We start from the raw sequence: 27,176 nt of genomic DNA on the forward strand, positions 1-27,176 counted from the left end.
CCAACGACAACTCTTTTCGGAAAGACTCCTACAAACGCGTACACACGTCTGCCATGTTTCCCGCGGAGACTGATACGGAGACTTGTCAAAGTGTTCGTACTAAGTTACCGGATGCGACTCAACACACACACAGTGTAAGAAGAAGAAGAAAATACAAATACAACGTAGCAAAATACGTGTAAATAGTTCGACGGCGTCAAGCGTAACACAACACAAACGAGGACGTTCAGTCCACTTTTTGAAGTTTCAGAATAAAAGTCCTGGCTTCGAGAGCGCTGTCGTGTATTTTACGCTGAAGGTCAACAGAGCGTACTTCCGGTTGTGGCACTAAATCTGCTCGGCTTGACTTGGCTAGCGCTTAAGTTAGCAAGAAGACAGCTCTGCCACCGCAGTCACCCAAAACGAGAGAAACGATCTAAAATAACGAGTCGATTTTGTTTTTTGAAAATCCTTCTTTTGTTTTTTCTTTTGAAGACATACGCAAAGCGAGGCCGGCGACCCGGAAGTACGAGTATGTCAAAATAAAAGCCAATGCAATGAAAGGACTGTCGGCAAGTAATATAGTTTAATCAAAGTCATTTTTATGTGCAGAGTTGTTGCTGTTAGCGCTATTTTTTTCCACCATATTGGGCTGTTTCTTGAGTGAACGCAGAGTAAAGGTGTTCACCCTTTCCCCCAGTAGATGGCAGTATAAGTGTAATCTAAACCATACATTTAATTATATGTACCTGTGTCTTTGATCTAGGTATTGATACAGACGTATTTAATGCTGTTTATTTTCTCTGATATTTAATGTTCATGTTTAATTTGCAACCTAACTATATACATCATGTATTTACTTGTTATATTTGTGTCATTTTAGAACCAAACATTACATGGAAGAGTGAGTATGAGTTGACCACGAGGCAATAAATAATGACAAAAAAATAAAGAAACAGTTGTTTTATTCTTACCTGTGGTTCCCATTTTTACCTTCATATTACTATATCATCACTGCACCATCATCACTCATTCAACATCTAACCTGTGCTGTTATAACTTTGCTGTCAGTCTTCACCCTTCTGATAAAATCACATCATCATAATGTTGGCACTTTAATCGACAGAATGATACAGCACTGTGGTCGGAGTTGGCTATATGAGTTATTGTATAAGACTGAAACATGGAGAGCACAGCTACTCTCACATTTTGAAGATGTCTCACATTGTTTATAGTCAAATGATCGTTCGTCGTTGTTGCCTGTGTTTAGCCGTATGTCTATATCTGTGCATGTACATTTAGATAAGTCATATGCATTGTATGTGTACACACTTAACGCTGATTCTGATGATATAAATATCAAAATATCAACAGAGGTAGTTTGCTGTTCCTGTAAAACTGAGCAACAGGGCTATTGGTGTCCCCAGGTTATATGTCAGTCACTAACATATTTATATCAGTAGGTCATGACCTTCCTTAGCTAAGAGCAGTAGCTCACATGCACTTTTATCTCATCCAATGACACTCTTTGGAGAGGACCTCACATTTATCAGATCCGGGAAATGTACATCCCCTGGACAATGTTTCTAAATGTCTGCTATTTAAGGTCAGTTAAAAATGTACAATCTTGCACCACAAAGTGGGTACGTTCACTAACTAATATATGTTTTGCAAGGGGTTGTAAATGTGGCACAACTTCCGCAATTATATAGGGTTATATATAACGTTAATAAGTTCCTTTAATACCTGGTATTATTTTTCTATGAGTACAAGTGTGTCGTATGTAAGTTAAGTTATTATATGTGTGTTGATATAAGCTCAGTTTCCATAGAAAATGCTGATGATACGGTTGGAATTGTAGTGACATTCATTTATTGAGCACACCTAATCTGTAACTTTGTCAGCTAAAATTAAGCCTGCAGAGAATTCAGTCACACACACACACACACACACACACACACACACACACACACACACACACACACGTTCACCCTCACTACACATTTGGGTTTACCAGGTCTGTCCGGCATGCCTCTCCCACCATCTGACCCAACTCACCAGCAGGTGGTGATCACATCCGAGGGTGCAAGACATACACCAGCAGATCTGATGATACAACCACAAAGTTGATCTTTGATCTTTGACCCTTGGGGTATTCTGGCACAAAGTAAAATACCTGCAAAATACTAACTTGCCCATCAGCCTCAGCTGGACTTTATATTCCGTGCTAGCAGCAAATGTTCGCACGCTAACGTTAAACTAAGATGATGACCATAATAAAGATTATCTGCCAAACATCAGAATGTTCGCATTGGGAGCGCTGAGCTTGTTAGCATGCAGACGCTAAACTTTAGCTCAAAGCACTGTGCCTCAGTGCAACACATCCTCGCAGTTCTGAAGTAGGGCACACACACACACACACACACACACACACACACACACACACACACACACACACACACACACACACGCCTTATCACTGGTATAAGCAGGAGACAAACAGATCAATAGGCACCATTTGCACCATAATGGAGAACTCACAGTCACACTCAGAACCAGGAGAGGAATTGTCATTTGAACAGAAGATTTCTCAAGATTTCGACACAGATGGACATTCAGGTTTTCTCCATCAAATATTTGGACAAGGTACAACAATCTTCGACAGTTTCTGATTACTGTCCTACTTCTTTCCTCTCTCAAAATGACTCACTGTAACTTTAGTTCTTTCAGTGACTTAGAATTTAAATGTATGTATGAAACTGTTTCATATAATCTTCAGATATATTCTATGGTTTTAAAACTCAAAAAGTAATGATTTAACTGTATAATCATGTCCATCAATTTATGTGTAACCTATTAAAAGGTCACCATGATATTGTTCCTAATTGTATTCTGTGGGTCTAGCTTAAGATGAAATATAATATTAAGAGTTATGGTCTGTGTACACCAGAGAGAGGTGGATCTATGTTTCCACACCACCGACGGGTTATCCTCAGCCTGGGCTTGCTGAATGCTGTTCTGCTGATAACTGCTGTTGTCATTGGGATTTACTGTAAGTATTATATCGGTAATATCATGCTGTATTATGTTAAAATGCCCAAATTGAAACCAATAATACACATATATACATCCTGGTATAAAAAAACGCTTTTGTTAATTTCCCCGTTTATGACAACTGTGCAGGGGTGAATGTTTAATATAATTCACCTTCATCTAAATGATATTAAGGGTTAAAGTTATGCATAATTGTGGGCGTGGCTTCTTTGAGTGACAGGTGGGTGCCGTACCAGGTCGCTGGCTGCTAACTGTCTGCTCTGCAGCGTCACCCTCACGGCTCTGCTCCACCCACAATCCACCTCTTTGCCCATTTTTTATTGAGATAGGAGTTATGCTGTGTTGTGGCTGCCAAGATGGGGACCGTCAGAGCATTGAGCTTCACAAGAGCTCTTCAGAAATAAGGGTGATATAGTCTATGGATTGAATTCAGCCCTATTGTAATACATTACCAGGATACGATAGGGCTGTAAATAATGAATATTTTTATCGCATCAATATTATGAATTAGTCTGCCAAATACTTTGTCGATTAATTGACTTATAGTTTGATCTGTAAAATGTCACAAAATCGAGAAAAATGAACATCATAATTTCCCAGAGCCCATTGACCTCTTCAAGCAGTCAGTGCCACAGTTGTTCACACACACCAGTGTTTCCACCGTTTCTCTTTCTCTCTGTTATTACACATTTGTATGCCCCAGGTGCCAAAGGTGAGAACCTTCAGGATCTTGATTCAGCTACTTCATCCATCCTCATAGAGATGAACCATCTCCGCAACAACAGTGATGTCATCAGAGCTAAACTGGAGGCCCAGGCACAGTTAGCGACAGAGCGCGCCAACCATCTGCAACTAAAGCTGCAACTAAAGCAGATGATAGCCGCCACTGACCGGCTTCAAGGACAGATGGAGACCCTAAAGACAGAGAAGACAAATCTGCAGTCTAATAAAACTACCGTAGGTAAGACAGACTTCCAACCAAACACTCCAGTGTGTTTACAATAGTCAACCCCCTCAGCTGTAAACCTGTACAATGTATGTATTTGTTATGTATCCTAAGAATTTTTAGAGAACATAAAAAAGTATATATGACAAGTAATGTTATTTGTTTTACACAGAGGAATCGTGTGGAAAATGCCTTCGAGGATGGAGGCTTCTTAAATCATCCTGCTATTATTTTTCTCACCATGCGGCCGACCCCAAAAAGAACTGGCCGGATAGCAGGACACACTGTAAAAGTCAAGGGGGCGACCTCCTTGTGATCGATAACTTAGTTGAGCAGGTGGGTTTCCATCACTGGAATAAAGAAAAAATGGTTCTAGTGTATCATTTTCGCAGAATTAATAAATAATAACTAAGCTTTTCTTAGTACTCAAAGTCACTTTACACAACATTACAATGTCCTAAAAATTATGCAATATTTTCATGGCTCTGTTTAGCATCGTCTATGGGAGAACATGTGATGTTAATGTCCAAAACATTGTCCAGCTCCTGTGTCTTCTTTCTTTCAGCATCTCATAACTGATTACTCTAAAAGTGCGAGAGGCATCGGTTTGTGGTGGCAGAACGGATTTTGGATCGGCCTCACTGATGTCGTGATACCGGGAACATGGGTTTGGGTTAACAATGGGACTGTGGCGGATACAAGGTAAGCATCACAGAGACTGTTAACTCTTACTATTGATTTATAATATAGTGGAACTACATTTTTCTCTGAATCATTTGTATTTATATTTTCTCAAAGCTACTGGAGAAGAGGGCAGCCTACCGTTGAAGGACTTCAGAGTGGGAACTGTGCTGCTTTTTATCACTTTGCTGATACTCGGGGAGAATGGTATAATGGAAACTGCCATGAGCATGTAAATAACTGGATTTGTGAAATGGAGCCAAGCCAAACATGAAGCCTCTCAAGTGTAAATCACAATAACTGGACAAATCTTTTGTGTCTATGCAACATCTTTCAAATAAACAAATTGCAGCTTGATACATAGCATCCATGTTGTTTGTGACCATTTAATGTCACACACATATATGTGCAGTGCTAAGTCTATACAGCAGTTAATGCATTTTACTTTCACTTAATAACAAATCTGAGAAAACGCAATATGTCAAGTTGTATATAGTATAGTAGAAAATGTCAGCCATGTAGTGATTTTATGAAATCATACTAAATGATACCTAAAGAATCATATAAAGCTCGGCTGTTTGACTACATTAGAAATCCTTTAAATCACCTGCAGCCCCTGTAAATATTTAACACATGAACCTGATTTTCTGTTTGTAATGTTGCACACACACAGACACAGGGCAAGGTCCTAACAAACAATCTGTCCTCCGCAGTCACGTCAGACTCTCTTTTTAACAGTCAAAATGGAGGAAGGAGAACATTCAGGTGGTACTTTTGATGGTTCATATAAGAAAATGATTTATCAAGAGGACTTCCGTGAAGATGATCACACTCTCTTCTCAGACCAAGAGAAGCAACACGGTATAGTAAATGACAATTGAATAAATGAAATCAATCCACATCAGTGAGAATGTTATAACTGTTCTTGAAGAGACTCGTACCAGATTCTAAAGTACAACTAGAAACACATCACTGTGGTATTTCGATGGTATTTTAACATGTAGCCTTGTTTTGCTATAAGTAATTAAGTATATATATATATATATATATATATATATATATATATATATACATATATATATGTATATATATATATATGTATATATATATATATATATACGTATATATATGTATATATATATACGTATATATATATATATATACTTTTTAATCACTGTATAGCTCAACTATTGTATATTTTCATTAAATATACAGAGACAAATTAAAAGAAGAAAACAACAGAAAGTGTCTCATTTGGTTTTCATTTACCTTTGTCAACCATCTGTATGTTATTTGTATTATATTGAATTGTTAGTATATTGTTGCACAGTTATTGGCTCTGCTATTGACCCACCATGTCTCTGTGAAGTGTCCATGTTGGTGGTGAGACCTGGATCCCGTTTGGATCATCACAAACTGATCATAGTGAGCCTGGCAGTGCTCGCTGTGGTTCTACTAGCAGTTGACATTGGCCTGGGAGTCTACTGTAAGTTACTATTAACCGCTCTCCTCAGATAGTTATGTGGTGACGTCGAAAATTACTTTTGCGAACACATACTTGGTATAAATCAAGGTTCTGCATTCATCACTTTAGTCAGTCACTTTTCATGTTGCAGCTAGTGAAGGAGAGCTAATTTTAGTTACTTTACTTATATACTGCTCGGCAGTTTTTAACCTACAATAATATCTAATAATGATTTAGTAGATGGTTTATATTTTGTATTATCAATCTGAATCATCAAAGTCACAACTAAAAAAAGCAGAAAGTGTAATATTTGCCTCCAAAATGTAGTGGAGTAAAAGTATAAAGTTGCATAAAACAGAAATACTCAAGTAAGGTACAAGTCCCTCAAAAGTGTCCTCAAAGTACTTGAGTAGTACAAATGCACTTAATTATAACTTTAATAATATTATTATTATTTGCATCTGACCTGGATTTAAAACCAAGGGCTTCACAATAAACACATATAAGCCAATAAGATCCAGAAACCAAGAGGTAAAACAAGATGAAGCACAATTGTAATATGCAAGAAATACAATCAGTTAGAGTACATGTTGCAATAAGCCACATGGTTAAAGTGAGTGTTTAGAAGAGATTTAAAAGAGGATGCTGAATTTGCCTCCATTAGACCTCCATGTTCCCCAGCTGAGCAAAGGCCCGGTACTTAATTACACCACTGCAAATCACAATATTTAGCTCATGCTTTTCAGCCTTTGACTTCATGTTTTAAAGTTAGTAAATCAAAAGGGACAAAAGGGAAGTCAACACACAAACAGGGACACAAATACAACTCTAAATGAATACTAAAGTTTCTCCGCGTGTCCTAGGAAACATTTGCTAACAAGGTTGCATATCATCATTATCTTTATGATTATTTTACGATAAATGACAATTATTTTACAATTAAATGAATATATCTAAATAATATATATATATATATATATATATATATCTAAATGATATGTAATGTATATATATTCAAATTAAATGAATATATCTAAATAATATATATATGTTCAAATTAAATGAATATATCTAAATGATATGTAATGTATATATATTCAAATTAAATGAATATATATCTCATGTATTTTTATTAAAATGAAATTAATATTTAATTGCAACTAACATAATATCTACATTATATATATAAAATGTGTAAATAGTCATTCTCCCATTTATTGCACTTATTGGTTATTGTTAAATGTTTTTGTGTGATTATTGTTAAATGTTCAAATGTTGGACAAATTCCTTGTATGTGTAAACATACTTGGCAAATAAATGGTTCTGATTCTGATTCTGATTAATTGTTCTGACTTTTATACATGCATATAAATAATAAATAATAAGGATGGAGTCAGATAACTGAGAAATGTATTTATAAATGCACCTATGATGTTAATACTGTGGGCTATATACATGTTTTTCTGTTCCTAATCCTGTGCTCATGTTTGACGTATTAATGTATAGCCACTGTAGGCAATTGTATATGTACTGTAAAAAGTGTTTTTCTATTTTTAACTTGAGAAACACTCTGGCTTGACCACTTACAGATAACAAACTAACCGATGGGCAGGCGATAACGGACATCAACGCTGAGGTGGCCAAACTGCAGGCTTCCTACAACACTTTAATCCAAAGCAGGGACGAAGCCAAGAAACAGCTGGCAAGCCAGATCAGTGAGCAGCAATTTACCAAATGGGAGATTGAACACCAGAGTATAAGAACCAAACAGTTCGAAAAGATGCGTGACAAACATCACATGGACATTTCCGCGTTGAAGTCCTACATCCCAATGATTAGTAAGAGCTTTTGTTTAGTTTATTTTAAACAGATATGTTGTGTCATCAAGGTTTAAAAATGTAATGATTGTGACTCAAACAACACACTATGTTTCCATTTTCTTTTGCAACAGAGGAGGGCTGCAGACACTGTCTACCAGGATGGACTTTCCTAAACTCAGTGTGTTACTACTTCGCACTCTCTGGTGCTATTATACGCAGATCATGGAATGACGCCAGACAGTTCTGCAAAAGCCTAGGAGGTGACTTGGCAGTGCTAGACAGCAGAGAGACACACGTAAGACTCAACATTTAGTCAATACATTAATATTCCTGGACGAACTCTGCAATTCAATTATTGTAATTCACTTTTATAATGCTTTACATTTTATATCTGAGCAGTAAAAGAGGTCAATGTAAGATCGAACCCAACAAGATAAATTAATCTGTACGCGTATTCAGATCCTTTACTTAAGTGAAAGTACTGAAAGTCCTGAATAATAAAAAAAAGCAGTGAGCAGTAAAATGTTCTGTCAGTATTTTACGATTACAGTGTGTATATTATATATACATATATATGATATATGTTTTTTAATTAATATTACTGCTGCATGTGTATGTTGCATTGTGATGTTTAAGGTTGTGCTAATTGTAATTCCGTATTATACTTTTCGGTAGTTTAATCTACAGCTATGCTTAATCTGTTTCCCACATATCTATAAAATGTCCACTTTTCATCTTTTGCGACGATGCATTTCCTTCATTTTCATAAATAGTTTATTTAACTCAAGAGGAATTATCTCAACACATACAGGAACACTTTCATTTTATCAAAAATATTTAAAAAGCACACAATCTGGAGATATGCGGTAGGAAAGATATGAAAAAATATCATCTGTATGTAGTACAATGCTTTCCTCTGAGATGTAGTGGAGTAGAAGAATAAAGTCTCATAACTCATAACTTAGTTACATTCCCCCACTGACATTTATGTGTGTGTTTGTACATTTCCGGTCTTGGCAGCTGGCAATAAGCGGCTTGATAAATAGGTACAGGGACCCCTCTGAAATAGCAGGCCACACTGGCTTCTGGATCGGATTGAGCGATTTGGGGGAGGAAGGGACTTGGAAATGGCTGGATGGAACAAGACTGACTCAAGGGTAACAGTGACATATGCATAGATACAAAACAAATGCAAAAGTTAATTCATTTAAGTCAAATATTGGGATTGGAGGAACTGTTGTGATAGCACATTCTCATAATTAGAGCTGTGGCAATAATCAATTCGTAATACCACTCTTCAAAATCAATACGCAATTAGTTTAAACATATAGTTATAGAGCAGTTATTATCGCCCATTAACTTATCATTTGTTTCAGGTACTGGAATGATGGGGAGCCCAACAATGCGGGTAATGAGGACTGTGCAGCGACGTATCGCAGAGACAACCCCTTTAAGGCCTGGAATGATGCTCCATGTCATTTTGACCTGAAATGGATTTGCCAAAGACCACCAATGTCTGCGAGTTAATGTAGTATTTTAAAATCAAATGTTGTTTTCAATGAATTGTTTGAATGAATGAATGAATTAACTTGTTCTTAAAGACTTTTACATCTCTTTTTATTGTCACGTCAATATTTGCTGAGACTTCAAAATGGAAAAATACCAAAAATACATTTAATTTATGAAATTAACTACAAAATGTAGGTTAACCATGATACTGTAATACATATTTTGACTATGTACATATGAATTGCTACTATACAAATCTGTACACTACGGTACCAGTTTATCAGGAAAACACCCAGCTTCGCATACATTGTACATTCCTTACAAGTCATATGTTGCGTGACAAATCAACACTTAAAGTGTCAGTTACCATGGAGTTGTTAAGTTAAGCTTGCAGAAATCCAGGACATTTATCATTATGGATAATGATAATGAAGCTAATAAAACAATAACCACTGGAGCTAATTCCCAAAACAGCCGTCTTGTTGGATCAGAGGGCTCAAATGTAGAATGGACAAATAAGTTCAAATGAACAAACAAGGCCACTTCTGACAACATTAGTGTATACGTATCAATTGATAAATAAACACAAAGCAGAACTAATGCCCATTTGTTGATTTCCATGTCGGACATACCTGCCAATCTCATTTGTGATACCTTTTTGTTCAGGAGTCCCATGGCTACCACTAGAGCGCAATATTTATTATCTTTAACTACTGCATTATTCAAACCACACCTTTCTTTCTAAGCATGCTGGCCGGACGCTCACAGCGCCGCAAAGTGCTGCCGAAGTTGCTTCAGAAGCTGCTGAGTGTCGACATGCTCCGGGAAGGAGTCCTCGGACTTTTGGGCGGCGGTGTAGCTGCCTTGAAGGTCTCCAATCTGGAAACAGACAACATCGTCACATCGGCAGACTGTATTGTGGAGATCGCACTATTGGATATGTATTTTTTAGATATTTAGATATATGAAAGAGTGACAAATTACCTTTTCAGAGAGAATGGAAAGATTGAAGTGTGGCTCATACATGTGAGGGGCCAGTGATGCAGCCGTCTGCAGGAATGCTTTAGACTGGATCAAAGACAGGACAACCGTTAGTATTGTCGACATTATTCTGTTAATTCATAGTAGGGCATCTTCTAAATCAGACAGCTACGACATCATTCTGTCAATTTATTAGCTCAGTTGCAGTTTCAGTGAAGTTGAAGACTATCGCACATCCAAAAACCTTCATGATGTAATGCAGTGTTTCAAGCAGACTTTCAGGGCAACTAAAAGATTAAAATAATTGGTATTTCATGTGTGGTTTGACATCCAAACATCTGTACAAAATGTTAGTTGTGCACATAACTCCCATTCAAACTAACATTTATGATCCCCAACACACCTGTTTTCTTATCCCTGCACTTTCAGCTTTCAACTTGCAGCATACCGACTTCCAGCTGATGCTGACTACTGTATTGTACGAACATTTTCAAACAATAAATTCTTAATACATGCTATATTTAAGTTTAACAACAATAATGCCTTGACTTTAATGGTTCTTAACTAATGTCTTAAAGCACACCAATATGACTCTAAAGGTATATCTTCACCTGTTCGATACGTCCTTTGCGCAGCTCCAGCACAGCCAGGTTGTTGTAGGCCTCTGCATGGTCATTATTATTAGCCAAAGCCAGTTTGAAACACTGGTAGCCCAGAGTCAAGTCTCCTATGCCCTGTAAACATAGAGCACATGCACTTTGTTACCAACCTATGTATCGGTTGTAAGCTTGTGAGCTCTACTTTCTTTCATCATAATTGAATATTATTAAATCAACCGGCATTCTGGGATACTTTTGGGGATTGTGAACTCACCACAGCCACATGACCTATGTTGTACCACACATCAGCCTGCTCTTCATCATTGGCCACCAGGGCCTGAGCCCTCTCAAATGAGGACAGAGTCATGTCGTACTGCTGGGCGTAGAAGCAGCACAAGCCCAGGTTGTTGTACAGCTGGCAGTTATACACCCCCATCTGAAGTAGCCGTCTAGCATTGGGAGAAAACGTATTGAATCACAGATGCGATATACAGTAGTTTCTCAAAACATATAGTGGAACAATACATCAATTATGCATAAATGTGCATCTGACCTGTAGAAGCGCAGGGCGATCTCAGGCTGATCAGTGTAGAAGTGATTGCTGCCTATACAGGCTATAGCCTCCACGTGAGTGTTGTCCTGCTTCAGGACATCTTTGTAATACTCGGTGGCTGATGAGATGTTGTTCATCTCCTGTGGCAATGTCACAGAATAAACAGTACATGTGTGTTTCCTTTTTCATTTTGGCAGTTGTTTTTGCCGTGAAAACTAAGTGGAAAATATATTTAGGATCATGGTGACATACTGTACCTCATGTATGCGAGCGATTCCTGTTAGAAGAGTAACCTCACCAGGAAAGTGGTCCAGACCTTGCTTGAAAAGGTTAAGGGCTGTGATTGGTTGATCCAGGCGCTGATACACCTAAGGGAAAACACACACACGCTCCTTTATAGCTAACTTTTGGCATCAGGAAGAGGGTATTTTCCATCATGCAACAAATTGGTAATGCGTCACGACCTTCGCAAGGTAGAGATATGTATCCACCACCTCTTTATGGTTGAGAGCTGATCTAAACTGTTTTTCTGCCTCTCGATATAAACCAAGCCTGCAAAGGTCAGAGATATTAATCATTACATAGATTACAAAAATGATGCTTCAATAGCAGAAATGTTGAGCTCCAACCATTTGGATGCCAGTGAGTTACCTGTAGTAGCATTTCCCCAGCTGAACTTTCCACCACCAGTCTTTAAACTGAGCATGTTCAGTAGCTTGAGCAGCCAAATCTAAAGCCTGGATAATAAAATAAAAGTTTGTGTTGCATGAATAATCGTCAACAATCTTACAATGTAAAACACATATTCTTCATCACTTACAAGCACTTACATTTTTTACATCGTTTTCATGATGGAAGATGTACTCAAACAATGTCTGAGAAGGGAAAGTATGGTTACTTGACATGTCAGAAGAAATTATGACTATTTTTTGCAAGTGATGGTCTCAATCTTACCCTGGATAAATGCGGTTTTTGGGAATACTTGGCCAGATTTAGTCTTGACAAGTTTATATATGGTCCTTCTGGATTGGTTAACATCGAAGCCTGGAGAAACGGTGAAACAAAATATCATGCTCATTGTTTTAGGCTTTCTTTTTGTCAATATAGCTAAAGAAAACTATTAAAAACAAACTAGTGCACAAGAAGATATTGGTACAATGTAAATATAACATATTGTATTTGAAAATACTATAAACAAAGATCAATAAAACAAAAATATCATGTTATCATGATATATTTCTTTAAGAAGATAATATGAATTATGTTCGCCCAAATACAGTGGGCAGAGGCTCTGTTCTGTGGTGGGAAAAGTGTATTTGTGTTTGCACATGGAGCCTTTCAGTCAGACTGACACAAGGAATATTTACTCACTGTTCCCAGACGAATGAATCTGCCAGAAGCGCTAGTGACAGGACGAGCAGTGCTTGCAGTGCGTGGGGTCTTGATGGCCTGCTCCATTGTCCCAGGACGTCCTGACTGTGTGCTTGGCCTCACAAATCCTGTGATAGGACGCCCTGATTGGGTCAAAGGCCTGGAATACAGAAAAGAACATTCAGATCAGGCGTCTCCTACTTTGATGAATAAGTTATCAATGGTCAAATTCAATGGTATTACACAATCATTTTCTGGCAGACAGTACCTGACAGCCGGTGTGGGACCTCCGCCCTGACTTGTTCCTGGGAGCCTCAGCGATGTTCCTGGTCCTGGAAGAAAGTCAAGTCTTATCAGACACATTTTACAATGGAGTAGATGTATGAATTATTACATTTCTTAACTATAGGTGCTGAGAGGAGTTTACACCTACGTGCAACTTGAGCAATAGAGCTTTCATCCAGCATCATCTCAGCTATCCCTTCCTGGTCGACCTCAATTTCATCGATGTATACCATCTCTGTAAGAGCGCGAGTTTTCAAGCTCCATGCAGCCTGAGAAACACACAACGCTTCAGTCATATGGATGTAAAGGTGAACAAGGAACAGTCTGGAGCTGTGTTGAACCATCCACACCACAAACGTATAAAAAAGGAAGGTAGAGAGTAACAAGGTTACCTCTGAGATAGGTAAGGAGGAGTCCTTAAGACAGCATGCAGTGAGTTAGTGAGAGAAGAAGAAAGTTGAGGGGGTTATGAATTAATGGAAACTTGGTGCATATAAAAATAAATGTGGTTTAGTAACCATGAACAGCAGCTAATGAGAAACATGTGGACGCCACTGCCAATGAATACAACGTAGGGATAACCTTCAAACACTCGACTAATAAGGATTATGCACCAGCTTCTATTGCATTCCTAGCAAACAAGGAGGCTTTCCTTCAGGGATAATCGCTAGCATGCTAAGCTAACGACGCCACAGTACCTGGTCGTACGGGTTGTCTTGTAATATTTTAGTGCAAATGTCTGAACATTGTTGGAGCCGTCGCCTCCGGAAATAGCTCAACGCCAGAAACAAAGGGTCCATCTTCACCTCCATCGCTTAGTTGGGAAAAGTCTGACGTTAGGTGTAAAAGTCTGCTAGCGAGCTGTTTAGACGGCGACCATGGACGGAGAGACCAATGCTTCCTCTGTCGCTCGGCAACGGCAGAAGAGGGCGGGGCTTCACTGCTGAAGTTCCTCAAATAAAATATTGTCTTTTTGTTTTATTTTACATTTCTTGTGTCATTTTCGTTTTTACAAAACTCACATCTACTGGGACATCTACGAATATTAAAGTATAATAGTTGTTGTGACATATTATTAAAACAGTAAATACAATAAAATCCTACTTATTTTAGGGGTATTTTGTTTGAAAAAAAAGAGCATACTTAGAGTATGATTTGTTCAGTAAGACACAAAGAGTTTATGTTAAATTCTAATTATTTTAAGCAGTAAATATTAGTCCCGCATAACTTTGCTGGCCATGACGGAGTTGTCGTCTCCTGCTTCATATTCCTCGAAGATGAGTTAAGGGATCTGATTGGACGACACGGAAGTCCGTCATCTTTGTGGGCGGCACTTGCGGAATAACAGAGCAGCTCCATCTTTGTAGGATTTGACAGGAGCTGTGACCTGTGTCGAGGAGGGCTGCGAGCAGTGGAAGTAAACTCTCATCATGAGAACAGCAGCGTAGACACCTGTTTCTGAAATAGACATAGAGAGCTTTCATCTTACCGGACAACACATTCTCACATTATGCCTAATGTCAACGCTTTCTCTGGACTGGTGGAAATCCAACGGATCTAATGGGACGCACGGGCTTAAAATAAATCCTTTTTGGTGAATGACACTATATCAGAAAACCTACGCGATAGCGACAGAGGGACACACACGGAAGTGCGGACATGGCTGACAGAACTGCTCCCAACTGCCACCTGAGACTGGAGTGGGTGTACGGATACCGAGGACATCAGTGCCGCAACAACCTGTACTACACCGCCGCCAAGGAAATAGTCTATTTCGTCGCAGGTGTGGGAGTTGTGTACAACACCCGGGAGCATAAGCAGAAATTTTACCTGGGGCACAACGATGACATAATCAGGTAGCGTAATGATGCGCGGACCAGTTTGTTTCAGCACCTCGGACAGCGTTGTCATTGTGGGTGCGGGTGTCACCTTGTGTCATGTAATATGATATACATTTTTTCAGCTCAAGGGGGCACACACACACAAACACACACACACACACACACACACACACACACACACACACACACACACACACACGTATAGGAGCATCCCCGTAATTTGTAACTGTCCCTTCCACATACTTTTCACCAGGGGTGTGTTCTCTCTCTCTCTCTCTCTCTCTCTCTCTCTCTCTCTCTCTCTCTCTCTCTCTCTTTCTCATTATCAAACCTTAATTAATAATTTAATCTTTAAAATAGAAGAAAATGCCACTTACATATTTTCACGAGTGAGGATTCTTTTAAAATATGGTTTTGTTTAACGTGCAGTCCAAAACTCAAAATACATTTAATTTATAACAAAACATTACAAGGATAAAAGCAGCAAATTCCCTCACCAGAGAATGGGTTAATATCAAATATTTCGAATTTTTGCCTCATAAATGACTATTAATTTATTGTTTAAACAATGAATCAACATGCTTTTCTTTGGGGGAGATTTACATTGCTGTCACCGTTATCTGTAGCAGACACGTTTCAACATTTATTCAAATATTTTCCAAAACAGCAGCCTACATGTCTTGTCTTTCGAGCACATGTTGGTCAATACTCATGTGGTTAATACTGCTGTGCAATTCTGAAAAAGCACAGCTGTCCTTGAAAGGATCCTTGGGTCCTTGTATTGTTTTCTGTGGGTTTTAGTAACTCAAACAAACCTTGCATCACCTTCTTTTTAATCAAAACACAGCAAAATAACCAGTGTTACGTGACGCATGGAATGATCCTGCTTTTCAAGCTGTTACTCAGCATGCCATGCAACAGCGACCTGTGTCCACCGCTCCAGCGCTTGTGTTGACATGTATGTGTGGGTTGGCCTGGAGATGACCAGCATTATATGCTGTGCCGGTATCAGCTGGACTCCTGCTCCATTATTAATGGAACAATAGAGATACTAACCCTCTGCTTCCCAGTGGCTGAAGTGCCCGAGTTCAAGCACTTAGCTGGAGGCTGCATGTGCAAGACTAATGACTATGCTAAAGTAATGAATTGGTAAACCATTTAAATCAACCATCTGTACATCTGTTATCACTATTGCAAGCAAAGTTGTAAGGATCCAATCACATAGAGCTCCTTATGCTGTTATTTGGTCTTCTGTTTGCATTTTCTACAGCCAAGCTGTTTAACATAGAAATGACAGCTTTGGCGATTTGAACACATTTACAGTAAAAAGCTACACAGATCTCTTGAGCTGTCTGTTCACACACACCAGTTAAAAGTCATTTTAAATGCAGATCTCAGAGGAGTGCTTGTGAAGCTCCCATGAACACTTCCTTTGACTGCGATGGCACAACCAGGAGCAATCCTCAGATTTAGTGTCGAATAACTGTTGGACTGCTCTTACGTTGCATTGACTCGTGGAATAGACGCAGCCCCCTCAGATAGCACTGCAATTAAAAATCCTATCTCCTTTGTTGCTCTTGTTTACCCTTGTATTGGTCTATTTGGGTTGTTTGTGAGCTACATCTAAATTGATGTTTTACTTCATGAATTAATTGCTGGCCTTGTTTCTCCCGCCTGGTTCTGTCTTGCCCTGCAGCCCCTTCAGACTGGTCTCCCAGTCAGATGTGGAGGAGCTAAAAGGTTTTCACATGAATGAAAGGCTCAGCTGTCTATGAATTAAATTAAATTAAATCATAGGTTGTTGAGCAATAACATAATACACTGAGGCTGTTCATTTGCTAGTTAAACCACAAATCCTCCTCGACTGTTCGTAAAATTAGTAGTATTAAATTTTTTTTGCTGATCTTTCCTCACATCGTATTTGTTCCACTCTCTTGCAGCTCAGATATGTATTCTAGTCTAAAACTCAAAGAACCTGAGGCGACTGCTAAAGAGTCAGAACCACAAAGCTTGTTTTTTGCAATACTGACATGAACCCGAACAATGCACCCAAACACATTCATGCACAGAATCCTGTCCAGGTGGGAAGGGTAGAGGGGCAGGAACATATTTTAGATATTTTGTAACGATAAAAACATAAATGTCTGTTCCAAAAATCAGGTGTTGTGTTGGCAACAGCGTCTTAAAATATGCTACCTTTATTTTCTGCTGTTTTTACAAAATCTTGGCTCATTCATGTTCTTTGTTTTGATGGAGAGTGAGAGATAATGAGAATGTGTTATGGATACAGAAATGTCTTATTTATTGATGATAAATAGACAGACAGAGTTATGGATTATAGACGCCAGACCGAGACTGGTCTTGTTTCAGTGAGCTGAGAGAGACACAGTGAATCTGTGAACTGTATGAGCTAATGCAAATGAACTCTGCATATTTATGTGCAGGCTAAAATCAAAAGAACAAAACTGACTAGCCTGTTCCGTAAAGTCGTTATAGTGTGTTTGATAAACATCCCATACAGTATATTTGAGTTTCTAACAATATAACTATTGCACAAGTTAAAGCTGTGCATGTGAAACAAATTACTTTGGAGTATGAGGTGAATATGTAATGATGATAACCGCCATGAGAGCTAATAGCTATGTTTTACACATGAATCCATCTCCCCTTGTTCCCTGGTTTGTGCTGTGTACTTCCTATGACAATGTCAGTCACCTCTGTATTCAATCAGTAAAAAAATGGTCCAATAAAAGACGGTCTAGTAGATTATAAAAAAAAGAAGAAAAAAAAGCACACAGCAACCACTTTTACTGTTGGTGACAATGCTGTCTGCCTATGCGTTAGCTTCTGCTTCTTACCTGAACACATATTTCGGTGCTCTGTGCAGAGTGTCAGCGAGATGCTCTTTGGTTCCATCATCACTGTGAGTAGCTGCCTCGTCTCTAAAGAGAAGATCTGTCTCCCCCAATTAGGATCCTTCAGAGTTCAGTCCAGTTACTTAGCGCAATGGCATGATTCAGCATCGTCGTCACCTCGATTGAAGAAATAAACTCGGACAGACGTCTCATTTAAAAGGTGGTGTTATGAATGTTTCACACAGAAGAGGTGGAAGCCGCTCCAGATGCTCCGATATTGTACTTTACTCTCACTCCGAAACAGCCCAGATGTTAATATCACTATTATTTTTGTATAACTTTAATACATTTATGAGTTGATGATGACAAAATACATATTACCATTAATACCTCATTAGAAGGAAACATAATTACGCTGGAGTGTAAAAGGTGTGTCTCGTGCTATTCTGGCTTAGTTGACGGTTGTCTCTTTCTGTGCTGCATCTTTGCATCTTCACAATTTAAAAGCAACTCTTCTGGCTACATGGAAACAGGCTGTTTAATTGCCGCAGGGTTTAGCCAGTTTTGTACGACAGGACTTGGCAGACGGAAGACAGCCGTAGCCCGTATCAAACAGGAGAACCCCGGCGATGCACTGCAGGCTAAGTCATTAGTGTTGGCATTTAGCGAGCTCCTCCACTGACAGAAATGTAAATGAAACAGCGATCTTGTTGCTGACTCGAAGCAGGAACATGGACACACAATAAAGCTGGTAGGATAGGAAACATAACAGAAGTGAAAGTCTAGCTGAGTTTCAGGGTTTCCTGCAAATACTTTTGGCACCAGATTGACTCCATAGCTGTTGGCCATTTTATTCCTCAGCGTTCATGTTTCCTGTTGTTCCAGGGTCAAACCAGACAGATTTACTGTGCACTACCTGCTTGTGCCAAAGCTTTTTCTCTGCTGCCTGTCTGCATCTCAAAGGGGTCCAGTCATGCTTCTTTTCTCTTCCTCTGAATGCTATTAATAGTTGCTTTGCTCTGATTATATAATTCATACAAAAATAAGATGCAAAATTGTGCCAGGTTGGAAAGCGGTTCAACAAAGAAGGTGGGAAGGTGATGAGAGAGAGAACAAGGAGAGAGGGTTGAGGGAGGACAAAGATCCGACCTGTCACATCTCACACACCTCAGCGTTCACAGACGTTACACCGCCAAAGCTTTGTCAAGTCCTTGGTGGCGGCGTGTTTGGAATGCAGATGAGGTGTCGTGAGTCAGATGGAATGATTAAGCCTGAAAGCTTGGGAGGGCGAGGACGGAGAAAGGGAGGTAGATTAAGGTGTAAAGCGAACGTGGAAGAAGGAAGCCTCGTTTGTCATGAGCTGCTTGGACTCGGCAGGTTGAGGCCTCATCCAGACGGCTGTCTGAATTCAAGCCAGGATTAGAAATTCTGGAGAGCAGTTGGCAAAACAGGCAGCCTGATTATAATGGGGGGTAGCTCCGCCGCAGCATGAAATATATAGGCCGGGACAGGGCAAGAGGAAGAATTGCCCAGTGAATCACTCAGGCCTGCCTGGAACGTGACTGGCAGCCGCTGAAAGGATGGGTGGAGAAAGGGGGAGGGAGTGACAGCTTTATACAGCAGGCTGTTGCTCAGCTGTAGAGTGGGACTGCTCGTGGGTGGGGGAGGCACGAGTGGAGGGGAGGGGAGGGGAGAGATTATGTAACAGTGTTACAAACATATGCCCGGTGATGCGAGGAAACCCCGATGAATTAGAAAAGGTGAAATGGGCAGAGAGTAGTTCAAGGGATGCTGAAGAAATTGAACATGAAAGTTGGGGGGAAAAATTGAATTTACAGATTCGCCAATGCTGCTTTTTATACTCTATGAACACCCTGTAGGCACGCATGAAGCCAGGCTGTGTATTTGAGCATGACTGAGTTAATTGGACCATGTCACCTCGTCAAGCTGCCCCTCTGCTTCCCTGTTCAGACCCATCACAGACTTAATGTGTTCATCTCATCCCAGTGGTTTCTGCTGGGAGGTGAATCCCTCGTTTGCTCACTGCACACACTCAAAAGCACGCAAAATGGCTAACCAGATGTTTTCTCTCCTCTCTCTCTCTCTCTCTCTCTCTCTGTGTGTGTACAGTTTAGCTCTGCATCCGGAGAGTGTGTTGGTGGCCACGGGACAGGTGGGCAAGGAGCCTTACATCTGTGTTTGGGACTCCTACACCGTGCAGACTGTGTCCATCCTCAAGGATGTGCACACACATGGCATCGCCTGCCTGGCCTTCGACCTGGAGGGACAGGTAGAGTTGTACCCCGATAATGTTCAAACTATAAGGATAATATCCCAGGGAATAATATCCCGAGCATTGTTTGAATTGCTGCCCCAGTTTTTTGTTGTTTTATTTCGCAAAGCACTGGTTTCTATTGTGTAGAAAAGAGCACAGACAGCGCTGAAAGTTTAGGCAGCTCAGCAATCAAAACCCCACTCAAGAGCTGCACACTGGCTTTTGCAGCTGGCCCGCTGGGCTGAGTTTCTGAATGACACATCTGTGAATACTCCAGCAGTATTGGCTGGACAGCTGCACCCAGACATGCTCTACTTGGTAGATTGTAGTCAGCTGCAATGCTTGGTACTGTGCATGATAGAGTTTGACGGGACCTGGTTGTGTTAAGGTGAGAAAAGCTTTAGCACACCGGGAGACTTAAATACTCACGTGAAAACACAGTTAGCAGGATAGCAGGAACATGCAACGCGTGCACATTATTTGTAACTTGAAATTAAACCGGTTAATGTTATTGTTCCAGCTCCCTGGAGACTCACCACCAGTTAATATTTACCCACCGCAGCCTCCACCCAATGTTGATTTGGACTATGAAGATGGATACTGTGCAGAAAGCATGTCTAGGTTTTTATCTTTGGAAGTCTCGCTATGCCACAGTAGTTACACCTCCTGTATCTTGCAGTAAGAGACAAGGAGATGACCCCGTGCTATTTTTCTGCTCGGGTAGAGAGCTGCAGATTTAGATGGAATGTGACAATGTTTAAAGCCAGAGGATGCTCCATCGCTTCTCAGTTTAGCAGCTCTATTTACTCTCCATCTCCCTCCTTCCTGGATTAGAGGAAGTCAGAGCTGAACTCAGGACAATCCAGAGGAATGCCTTGTGCCATTTCCCTGTCCATCTATTAAAGCAATATCAAAATATACACTGATGTTTGAGACATCTCTTCTAGGTATTTCAGTGTGAGCTGCAGTTGTGCTGACTGGTAAGAAGAGTACAACTCATGACCTTTGTTGTACTTTATTCTTGTTGTTCCGAGTATTCCAACCAGTCTACATGCCACATTATGCTCATGTCTTGATTAAAAACCTGCCTGTATACATGATTGCTGACAATATTCCCTCATGAAACTTTCATTTATGCTCAACAGTAAATAGGCAGTGAAAGGTACCCTTTTATTTTGGCGTCTCAGCAATCATATTTAATTAATGCCAGCTTTTGTAAGTGGGATATATTAGCTTATATTAGCAAAACGGATTATCTATAGATACCATGACAATGCTGATGTTCAGCAAGTATAATGTCTATCACGTTAAACATTTTAGTCTAGCGTGTTAGCATGCTAAAACTGGCTAATTAGCCATCAACACAAGTCAAGCTGAGGCTGATGCGACTGTTATTAGTTTTACAGGTATTTGTTTATAAAACAAAGAATTGGGTCATATTTCGACATTTTTAAAGTTATTAAAAGACATCCTGGGGGAACGTGGATGTGTGCACCAAATGAAATGCCAGTCTTTCGAACAGTTGTTTAGACATTTACCAAAAAACTAAAACGCCATCACCAAAGTCATTAGGGTTCCTCATCTGGGGACCAAAGATGCATCAATATTTCAAGGAAATCTTTTGAAAAGTGGTTGAGATATTTCCTCTGCAGGCCGAAATTCCCCGAAATTCCTCTCCATAGCTGAGCACTTATTCAGCAGTGGATAAGAGGACATCCTTTATCATGGAAAGCAAGCTGCAGAGTGGAGAAGGACTTCCATAAGAGCTGCTCTCCTCTCTTCTGCTCCACTGCTGCTGCTGCCTACTCACTCAGTCAGCTATAGGAGGCTCCTCCAGCAAAAGCACTCAAATGTGCTCACTGGAAGTGCCAGGGGCGGGACAACTGCTCTCTGTAGCCGTCATTAGCCCTTTTATTGTGGTCTGCCATGTCACAGTGGACCAAGCTTAGTTTGTTTGGCAGTGATTGTTGCAACAGAGCAGAGTCAGTTCAATCTGATGTGTTTTTTTCTTTGCTCTCTTTGCAGTGTCTGGTGTCCGTGGGTTTGGACTCTAAAAACACAATCTGTGTGTGGGACTGGAGGAGAGGGAAGGTTTTGGCAGCCGCTCCCGGTCACACGGACAGGGTAGACGCTTTCTTCCTCCCCTGTCACCGTCATAAGCTCAGTATCGACCGCCTCAATTAGCTACAGATGCAGGATGGAGTGCATGCCCAAAGGGGACATAAACAAGTTAGGCCTGATTGATTGTGAGCTTTCCAGAGCCCTTCTGAGAGGGTGCACAGCCAATGGAAAGGAATTTAAAAAAGATGAAATACAGGCAGCTGCTTTTTTTTCTAATTCAGCCCACACATATTAAAACGCAGCCTGTAGAAACACGCACACACACACATACACTTTATTTTCATTTCCTCTGTTGATTTTATTTTTGTCAGGTTTAAATTTAAACAGAATTTAAATAAATGAACATCACATTAGCGATTTACATGAAGGATCAATATGATGCATAATATGATGTTGTGCTGTTTGTCGAACAATATTGAATGCGCTGTATGTTTTTGCCCCACAGATATTTGACATATCATGGGATTTGTACCAGCCGAGCAAGCTTGTAAGCTGTGGTGTCAAACATATCAAGGTACAGACACTTCCGGGTCATTCCACACGGTGCAGATTACAGCCGGCTCTTGAGAGCTGCAGTTCCTCATTTGCATAATATTTGAAAACAGATTTTGAGGAGGTCGGCTCCGTTGGCTCCGTGCCCCCTTCTTCCCTGCCTCCTCTGCTTTATCGCCACGGCCATATCAGAGCCTTAAAATAGATGTATGCTAATTCACTTTATGGTTATAAGGCACTTAACATAAGTAGGACAGGCAATGACTCATAGTCTGTTCCCTCAAATTTGTAGTAATCTGCACTGCAGAGAAGGAAAATGTTTTCTTTTTGTGGGGAGCCATGAGACTACTACTCAGCTCTTCTCATTCAGCTTTTTAAAACACTCTGCCATACAAACGTCCCTTCTCAGGCCTATCTCTAGCACTTCTAGAGTGGTGTTCATCAATCTTTAATGAGTTCATGCAGGGTGTCTCCCCCAAGCCTTCCCTCAGGATGTCGAAGTGTTCCTTGAGTGGCATGGCCGTGAGGAAATAACAAGGAGTCCAGAGCCACAGAGGAGACTTGTTGGCAAAACATTGCAAAGAAAGTGAATCCCGCTCGGATAGGAAATGCGAACACTAGCCCTGTGAGGCTAAACACTGAGCCACTTGTGTAGCACGTCACCGACGACGCCCTCCTCTCAATCCAGCTTGACTTGCCTCCTCTCGTAGTAATTCCCCCCTGAACTCTTCGCCCACCGCCATGGCACAGAAACCCCAACCCCCCAGTCCACGTTTGAATCCCCCAGTATTGCCCCTCCTCCTCCTTTCCCTCCCTTCTGGTTTCCTGATGCCAAGGCAATCCAGCAATTGTCCCACATAATTCCCCAGCCTTCACCCTGCGGACCATGTGACATCTGGTCGCCGGCCCTGTGCTCGCTCAGCGATTAAAGCACTCAGAGCACCCGGGAGATTTAGTCCCAGTAATCCACTCCCGAGCGGACTGAGGAATACACAACCTCTTGTGATGGAGGCCACGAACCACCTCCACCTTCCGCAGCCCCTCCTAGCTAATTATACAGTCATTTGTGTTTTGATTTGTTCAGGACAAATCAGACTGGCACACATACAGAAACACGACACCTACCTCTGACTAGTTTCTTATTAGAAGCTGTTTAAAGGACCATTCCGCCGGTTTTGCAAGCTGTAGCCCTGTGGCTTCCAACCTTTTTTGGCTTGTGACCCCTTAAAACGAAGCGTTATCTACTCATCATCAGCTGCGTTCCTTACTTTTTTCTAGAGGCGCAAAGAAGCAAAATCATCCAGTAACTCAAAAAGGGAAAACATTTGGCGGAAGTATTACAAAATAAACAGAACTTTGTACAACAGAAATGTTTTTTCTGGTTCCTATCTTCTTAATTATCTTGAAATCCTTCAGATGTATCTTGCGACCCCTTGTTGGGGTCCCAGCCCTCAGGTTGGAAACCATTGTCAAAGCCCATTAAGTAAATATCCTGGATACAATGTATCAAACAGCTTGAATACCATGCTGTGTCAAATTCTGATATGTTGATATTTATCATGTTATCATTATGAAGTCATGCTTCATAAATAATGTAAACCTGATGTTGCCACAGATTGCCAAAGAAGGGAACTTGAGTTTGGCACCATGTGGTTAAATGACAGCAGCTTTGAGAAAATCAGCTTCCAGCCACGCTGACACCCAGCCATCTTGTTTTCCTTACAGGGAGCTGCCAAAAAATTGACCTCTGTTAGCGTAGCATTTAGCGCTCTGACACCATTCAGGGCAGGGTCGCTGTAGTCTGACATTGTGATACTGATATTCTGAGTGAGATCAGACAGGGATGATGCAGTAGCTGATGACTTACAACCCTCTCTGCATTAATTGCATTTACAAGATTAAACTTGATGGTATGGTGAAGGTATCTGAGCTAATGAAATATTACTAATCTTGGGTTGAGAGGAGCACCTTAAACTATACCAGGGGGTTCTCTGAGGGATGCTTAAGAAATGCAAAGTGTTATTCAGGGAAAGCAATGTTGTCAACCAGGCCTTGATTTCAATACAGATCCATCTCATTTTTCGAGTACATTTCCACCTTTCTATTATGCTCTCCCTCTCCCTGTGTGCTTTCCTCTCCTGCTCCTGGCCTCACCTTAAACCCCCCTCAGCATCTCGTCTCCTCTAAGTAATTCAGCAGCGAAGGGATTAGCTGCCGCTCGTGTCTTGCTGCCTTATCAGTTGCGGCCAGGGAGGGCTGTGCAGTCACGCCGCATCCATCCATCCCCGCTGCCTTCGCAACAGGCTGGGCCACGAAACCCCCTGCTGCCCTCCATCTCAGCCAACCCTTATACCCGCACCTGACACACTTCAACCTGCATATACACTGCCCCAGATAACACACACCTATGATCTTTACTACTTAACCTTCAGCCTCGACCCTCTCACTTAGCTCTCGCATTTGCAAAAACTCACTCGGAGCTCAGTAAGGGGCTCGGGATTAGGAAGGACCTGTCCTGATGAGGTGCGTACAAGCTGCAGATGTTTGATTGCAGCGCTGCGTCGGAGGCTGTGATGTCCATCTCTGATAATCGATCCCTCCTGTTCGCACACGGCAGCCCTATCAAATCAGGAGGATAGTTGTTAGTGAGGGTGTGACAGGCGGTCACTGTTGAGGAGCTCATTTATTCATTCTGTAACTATCTACCAAGCCCCAGTCATTGTGTTATCAAAAGCACCACCGACAATTTCTGCATGTTCGTAGCAGAATCACCCTGGTTCAAGGTTATTCTAGTTGAAAAGTTTTTGTTTTTGCAATGAACCAGATGTCAGGTATTAGGCAGGAACATTTTCAATTGCTGCTGCTTGACGGTGATGATTTTTTTTTCCTGCTACAAGTGTCGACCGCCGTGCCTCAGCACGAGACGCCCTCCTCGAGCTTCCTCACTGTGATCTCATCTCCATGCAGACAGAGCTTCTCTCTTTCACTCTCTCCTCCTTTTGATGGATTTAGCCCTCAGACGAGGCCGTGTCAAATGCATCCCAATGACCTTCATAAATAATGAGTCGTGCGTGTGTCTGTGTCTGTGCATGCTGATCAGGTGGTTACAACACTGACCCCCAGCAAGACTCCCCAGTATCACATGAAGAGGAGGGGAAGCATTCAAATGTGACTTTGCTTTCCTTCAAGGTCTCTGTGAATGTGTGTGTTTTTAATGAAGTTTGCTCTCTGTGCGGATGTCAAACAATACATTACTTGATTGTTTTCATTCTTTTGTGTCCAAATATTCCATAATTATCCATTTGGATTTTTTTTCACGACAGGATTACAGGGGGGATTATTAGCCACCATACTCTTTCACTCTTTCTGTTTGTGTTTGCAGTTTTGGAGCTTATGCGGTAATGCTCTCACACCCAAACGTGGTGTTTTTGGCAAAACGGGGGATCTCCAAACCATCCTCTGCCTCGCCTGTGCCAAGGACGAGGTCACATATTCAGGTGCCTTGAATGGCGACATCTACGTGTGGAAAGGGATCAATCTGATGAGGACGGTGCAAGGAGCTCATGGAGTGAGTTGCTTGTGTGCTTTGTGGCTCCGGCTGATTCTGCACCCTGCTGCACCGTATACAAAAGACTCACAGTAAATCTGGTAAACTTAACCACGGTCAAAGCCATGCACGCTGGCTTCATTTGATTCTGCTCAGTAGAAAAAGGATCAGCCTTTTGCTCCACAGGATTAAATGATATCTATGGGATCAACAGCTGGGTGAGGGGATGGGTGGATGGGGGAGGGAATAATAACTTCAGTACATGTTCATTGCTGCTTTTTGTACCACAAAATGTCTCACTGAGGGTTTAACAATGTGCCCAAATGTGCACAAAGGAGGTCATCAGTAGAGCTTTCCAGTAAAAGAATTAAGATAGGACACCTACCCTTACCTAGTTCTGTAATATCTTGAGGCCACAGTAGCAGGTTTGTAATTGTGAAGGCCTTGTTAAACAAAAGCCTGGCTGTAGCTGGGGCTGCTTCTGTCATTGCTTATTTATTGTGCAGATCCTCACTGACAGCCTGTCATTTCCTCCAGTCAGGGATTTTCAGCATGAATGTCTGTGAAGAAGGCTTCGCCACCGGGGGCCGAGATGGCTGCGTCCGGCTGTGGGATCTCAACTTCAAACCAATTACTGTCATTGATCTCAGGGAAACAGACCAAGGGTATAAAGGTGATGTCAAGCAGCCTCGCTTTTCCTTTAATCTGAGCATAGAAAGGCCAAACTTTGGTCTCCTGCCGCATTGGAAGAATTGTGTAAATTTAGAAGAAGAAGAAGAAGAAAAAACATTATGCAATTTCT

General features: G+C 40.9%; 2 protein-coding genes across 9 annotated transcripts in view; one reads left to right on the forward strand and one right to left on the reverse strand.

Annotated features, from left to right (window-relative positions):
- Positions 1-10,216: 10,216 nt before the first annotated feature.
- Positions 10,217-14,055, reverse strand: ttc8 (tetratricopeptide repeat domain 8; the record flags this gene model as incomplete). Of its 7 annotated transcripts, XM_079227247.1 has the most annotated exons (15): positions 10,217-10,333; positions 10,439-10,522; positions 11,047-11,169; positions 11,309-11,483; positions 11,588-11,727; positions 11,845-11,955; positions 12,052-12,139; positions 12,239-12,324; positions 12,418-12,462; positions 12,542-12,631; positions 12,959-13,118; positions 13,227-13,290; positions 13,392-13,512; positions 13,636-13,659; positions 13,942-14,055. In XM_079227247.1, 15 exons carry the CDS (start codon positions 14,053-14,055, stop codon positions 10,217-10,219), a joined length of 1,542 nt encoding a protein of 513 aa, XP_079083373.1. The 7 variants fall into 7 exon arrangements, with proteins under 7 accessions (XP_079083373.1, XP_079083374.1, XP_079083371.1 ...); XM_079227248.1 differs by lacking the exon at positions 13,636-13,659; XM_079227245.1 differs by lacking the exon at positions 13,636-13,659 and having other exon boundaries at positions 13,392-13,567; positions 13,937-14,055.
- Positions 14,056-14,902: 847 nt separating this feature from the next.
- Positions 14,903-27,176, forward strand: part of eml5 (EMAP like 5) — a gene marked incomplete at both ends in the record, with an annotated part of 30,925 nt that continues 18,651 nt past the window's right edge. For both annotated transcript variants that reach the window (XM_079218717.1, XM_079218718.1), the window contains 6 exons: positions 14,903-15,099; positions 20,070-20,229; positions 22,240-22,338; positions 22,781-22,849; positions 26,210-26,395; positions 26,912-27,047. In XM_079218717.1, the coding sequence (XP_079074843.1) occupies positions 14,903-15,099; positions 20,070-20,229; positions 22,240-22,338; positions 22,781-22,849; positions 26,210-26,395; positions 26,912-27,047 (847 nt within the window). The remainder of the gene's footprint in view (positions 15,100-20,069; positions 20,230-22,239; positions 22,339-22,780; positions 22,850-26,209; positions 26,396-26,911; positions 27,048-27,176) is intronic.

This window comes from Taurulus bubalis (assembly GCF_910589615.1).
Source record: "Taurulus bubalis genome assembly, chromosome: 1".
NCBI classification, from domain to species: Eukaryota; Metazoa; Chordata; class Actinopteri; order Perciformes; family Cottidae; genus Taurulus; species Taurulus bubalis.